This window comes from Salvelinus namaycush, chromosome 20 (assembly GCF_016432855.1).
Source record: "Salvelinus namaycush isolate Seneca chromosome 20, SaNama_1.0, whole genome shotgun sequence".
Taxonomy (NCBI): domain Eukaryota; kingdom Metazoa; phylum Chordata; class Actinopteri; order Salmoniformes; family Salmonidae; genus Salvelinus; species Salvelinus namaycush.
Window position 1 is genome coordinate 44,946,393 of NC_052326.1, and position 5,321 is coordinate 44,951,713.

The 5,321-nt window shown below is 41.9% G+C and overlaps 1 protein-coding gene and 1 non-coding gene across 2 annotated transcripts; both read right to left on the minus strand.

Annotated features, from left to right (window-relative positions):
* Positions 1 to 890: 890 nt before the first annotated feature.
* On the minus strand, positions 891 to 3,679 carry LOC120064929 (V-set and transmembrane domain-containing protein 2-like protein). The gene is made up of 3 exons (XM_039015520.1): positions 3,461 to 3,679; positions 1,358 to 1,399; positions 891 to 1,205 (listed from the first exon to the last, which is right to left on the minus strand). The coding sequence occupies exons 1-3, from the start codon at positions 3,569 to 3,571 to the stop codon at positions 891 to 893; spliced, it is 468 nt and encodes a 155-aa protein (XP_038871448.1). The 5' UTR covers positions 3,572 to 3,679.
* trnaa-ugc lies at positions 1,656 to 1,731 on the minus strand. The gene has a single exon. It is a non-coding gene; the product is annotated as a tRNA-Ala (tRNA).
* Positions 3,680 to 5,321: the final 1,642 nt, after the last annotated feature.

Below are 5,321 nucleotides of genomic sequence, written 5' to 3' on the forward strand. Positions count from 1 at the left end.
CAGATAGGGAAAGATCTGGATTGGTTCCTACTATATTGCCTTGTCCCTTTCCAGTCATTTCATATCAGTGCTTAAGAAGGAAAGGAGAAGGAAATTCAGACTTTTGAGACACAGGCCTTACCTCCATCTCCTCTCCAGCCAACAATATCCTCATCTTCACCCATCACAATCCCAGAGTCAGAAATCATGGACAAAGCATTTAAAGGTCAAATACAGCCATATTTATCTCAATATCAAATCATTTTTGGGTAACAATTAAGTACCTTATTGTGATAGTTTCCAAATAAAATTGTAAAAAATAAACAAAAATAGGTTCTTAGCAAAGAGCAATTTCTAAACCAAGAATGTTGATAGGACTGTCTGGGAGTGGTCCGAGTGGGGAGGGGAAAACTATCTGCCAGAGAGGTCTGGAACACTCTTTCTTATTGGTCCATTATGATGTCACGAGGCAGGCCAAACTCCATCCCACCGAAACAGGCAGAAATTTCAGTCAATCTTTTCAAACAGCTATTACACTAAAAGGGCATAATCATAATTTTGACAATATTAATCAAACTTCACGGTGTGGAAATATATATAAAACACAGGAAAACACGTTTTTGACTGCACTGGGGCTTTAACGAAAGCGACGAGAAATAGCATTACATTGAGAACCAAGATAGCGTACGATCATGCCCCCTGGTAGTCTTTGACAATCCTAATCCAAACAATCATAAAGAAATATAAGACAAACAAACAAGCCAAACAAATCGATTCATAAATGAACATATAAATTAAGCAGAAAGAGTCCTGTTTTTGTCCAGGCCTCTCTGTGGGTGTTAAAACAATCATCCTTTTTATGATAATCGGGAACATGCACTCCTGTTCTTCCCATCTGGACACAATAACCTCTAGAGCACACAGCTCTCAGTGCAGTCCGTGGTGCTGTCATCGGCCGAACGCCTCTTCAGTTCCCGGCCCTCTGTTTGGTGTAGGTCGGCCTGGCTCCCCTGTCCCCTGTGCCGAGGCTCCTGAGGCAGGGTGTCTGCCGAGATGTGGCCCAGGCTTCGTTCAGCATCCACCTGCAGGTAGGCCCGGACGCGGTGGTGTTGCGCCACGCTGCCGCTGAAGTCAATGACACGGCACTCGTACGTGCCCTCGTCCGACCGCTTGATGCTGGAGAGGCGAAGCTTGTGGGAGATGTTGCTCCCGGCCACTTTTACCACCTGTGGCAGAAGATAATGTATTTGTAAATCATAAGCATATTAATCCTTTTCCTCTGTATCAATAGTATGTACGTTGACAATGAGTTAATCATGTTTAGCTTACAGGCAATTTAGTTTCCAGTGCAGTACTGTACACTGATGTGTCTACTCACACTTATTTTGGCGGCATCTTTAGACGTCTCCATGGGAACCACCTATAAGGAATTGATGGAAAGAAGTCAGGCACATGGCTGAAATAACATTAGCAAGTGACATACAGTATCAGTATAGATAAGAATCAAATATCACTTGAAATATGTCGACCCTTTCAAATATGTTACACGTCAGATCATCAACAAATGACAATGTGTTACAGTCCACCACCTGAAAATGGTATTACATTTAAGTCATTTAGCAGACGCTCTTATCCAGAGCGACTTACAAGTACATACATTCATACTTTTTTTGTACTGGCCCCCCGTGGGAATCGAACCCACAACCCTGGCGTTGCAAGCGCCATGCTCTACCAACTGAGCCACACGGGGCCTGGTATGTGTATATACGACACACTGGTATGTCGTACTGTGTACATATTTTAGTATTCACACATCTGCAATTCAAAACCTTTAGCACTGTGATCAAATAAACAATTTCCTATCCACACTGGGAAGTCTAATATCTTGGTTGTTATGTCACTGGGTAGCCTAATATCTTGGTTGTTATGTCACTGGGTAGCCTAATATCTTGGTTGTTATGTCACTGGGTAGCCTAATATCTTGGTTGTTATGTCACTGGGTAGCCTAATATCTTGGTTGTTATGTCACTGGGTAGCCTACTATCTTGGTTGTTATGCCACTGGGTAGCCTAATATCTTGGTTGTTATGTCACTGGGTAGCCTAATATCTTGGTTGTTATGTCACTGGGTAGCCTAATATCTTGGTTGTTATGTCACTGGGTAGCCTAATATCTTGGTTGTTATGTCACTGGGAAGCCTAATATCTTGGTTGTTTTTATGTCACTGGGAAGCCTAATATCTTGGTTGTTTTTATGTCACTGGGAAGCCTAATATCTTGGCTGTTTTTATGTCACTGGGAAGCCTAATATCTTGGTTGTTTTATGTCACTGGGAAGCCTAATATCTTGGCTGTTTTTATGTCACTAGGTAGCCTAATATCTTGGTTGTTATGTCACTGGGAAGCCTAATATCTTGGCTGTTTTCATGTCACTGGGAAGCCTAATATCTTGGTTGTTATGTCACTGGGAAGCCTAATATCTTGGTTGTTTTATGTCACTGGGAAGCCTAATATCTTGGCTGTTTTTATGTCACTGGGAAGCCTAATATCTTGGTTGTTTTTATATCACTGGGTAGTCTTATATCTTGGTTGTTTTTATGTCACTGGGTAGTCTTATATCTTGGTTGCTGTTGCACTGGGTAGCCTAATATCTTGGTTCCTGTTGTACTGGGTAGCCCAATATCTTGGTTGATGTTGTGTCTGATAGCTAGCTATTTCGGGGCGTCGAGTGAAGAAAATATCTAGGAAAGTTGGGGAGGGGAAGGAATTATTTTGGGGCATAGGTATGCATTATGCATCGAACAGAGATGTGGAAAATCTATTTCTTCCTTAGTGACAATTATAGTGTCTAGCACCACAGCAGGAGCTCTAAGTTTCCCTAAGTTAGAGAAGTCAACCTGCTCCCACAGTGCTAGAAAAATGCTAATCAGCAATGATCTATTCTTTCCTGTGCCAAGGTCTGCAGCTAATGTTTTCCTCTGCCTGCTGTATTGTAGGCTAATGTGGATTCAGTCAATTCAGTTCTGTCCACAGTAATGTACATTATCTCTTTGTATGGTAATAGTGTGTTAACAAAGTCTATGTGGGCTTAATGAATGTTTTTTGCATGATGATGATAATCAGATACAGGGCTCCTCTTTTAAGAAACAAGCACATAAGTCAAGTGAATAATGCATTGACCTGTAAGGGAGGAGGTTATACACATGCCGACAAACATATCTCAAGTTAGGATTTAGGGCATAATTTGTAACCTTTCAACAGACAAACCAGTGTTGACAGTTACTAATCTCTTAGTGGGTAGGTCTACATTGTTTTATTGTGCTCATCAAGTCCTGAGCAAACACAAGCACTGCTACTCTATGTTGAGCAGAATCACAGACAGTTACTCGGATTCAATAACTCATAGGTGTCACCCCCGGGCCAATAAAACTCTCCCTTAAATAAAACTCTCCCTGCGACCATAACATTTCTCTCAGCGGCTCACCTGATTGGTGGTCCAGGTGGGTTTCTCTGGCCAGTCTCTGTGGTTCTTCATGTACCACCACTGGATCTCCAAGGAGTAGGAGGGGCCCGCCCCCCGGAACGAACAGGCCATCTCCACGTCCTGACCGCTCTGCGTCGTGATATCATGAGGAACCTCCGTGAAGACAGCTGAGTGAAGAGAGAGGGAATGAAGAGAGAGAAGAGTATTTATGCAACTGAAAAGTGACTCAAAAAAGTGACCGACCAATCAAGCAATCAATGTAACAAACTACTCTAACATCTTTACAATCTGTAACTTTCCTTCCCAGTGAAGAAAACCCACCTCCAAAGTTTACAAACAGGTGCTGGCGTACCACTGGAAATAACGGTTATAGATCAAAGGTTAAAAATCCAAATCTTTCTCCTGTGACGGCCTCTGAATGTTAAATGTTGCCAAACATTTTGCTACAGAAAATGAAAAAGATTATTTCTTATTGGACAAGTCCTGGGTAGTCCCTCCATATTTCAGTCCCTTTTCTTCCATTTGGTGCCTAATGAATAGGACCCAGCTCTGTTGACTCAGACAACTTTGGCCCTTCAGAGGGCCAAAGTAGCCTGGGACATTTCTCAAACGAAAACATCACTCCCCCATATCCCTTATCTATCCTCACACATCTAGCTATTAGGCTAAATCCTCTTGCCAGTTCTGTTTAAAACACATTGCTAATTCAAGAGACTAATCCTCCTTTATAACTTCACCACCACAGAGACTTCCTCCACCGAGAGCTTCAGTCTTATAGACAAGTCTATGAAAGATAAAGTAGTCAATGGTATTTTGTTTAAGCGATGTGCTGTTGTTTAAGATGCACCATCTGCCGACTGTTACGAGGATAAAACTTCAGCAAGAAACAACAGGCGGATGAAGATAATTAAGTTGAAGGGCACTTTGGGGATTTTAGGGAGGATTTTTTTTGCATGCGGTTGGGAGATGTGTCTTCAAGAAAGGGAGATATGTTTTGTGTGTCTTAGTTAATTCGTATAGACATTGGAAATGTATCAGACAAATGTTACTTTACTGGATAATCTAATTACATTTTTGAATCATGCTTCTTATGGATGTTGTCCTTCAGGTAATGAGAAGCATGAGTTCAAAATGTATCATAATACATAACTACTTCCATAGATTGTGAGAGGTGGTGTCAGAGGAAGGCCCTAAAAATGGTCAAAGACCCCAGCCACCCCAGTCATAGACTGTTCTCTCTACTACCGCATGGCAAGTGGTACCGGAGTGCCAAGTCTAGGACAAAAAGGCTTCTCAACAGTTTTTACCCCCAAGCCATAAGACTCCTGAACAGGTAATCAAATGGCTACCCGGACTATTTGCATTGTGCCCCCCCAACCCCTCTTTTTACACTGCTGCTACTCTCTGTTAATCATATATGCATAGTCACTTTAACTATACATTCATGTACATACTACCTCAATTGTGCCGACCAACCAGTGCTCCCGCACATTGGCTAACCAGGCTATCTGCATTGTGTCCCACCCACCACCCGCCAACCTCTCTTTTATACTACTGCTATTCTCTGTTCATCATATATGCATAGTCACTTTAACCATATCTACATGTACATACTACCTCAATCAGCCTGACTAACCGGTGTCTGTATGTAGCCTCGCTACTTTTATAGCCTCGCTACTGTATATAGCCTGTCTTTTTACTGTTGTTTTATTTCTTTACTTACCTCTTGTTCACCTAATACTTGTTTTGCACTATTGGTTAGAGCCTGTAAGTAAGCATTTCACTGTAAGGTCTACACCTGTTGTATTCGGCGCATGTGACAAATAAACTTTGATTTGAGATGTGTCTTATCTAAAAGATA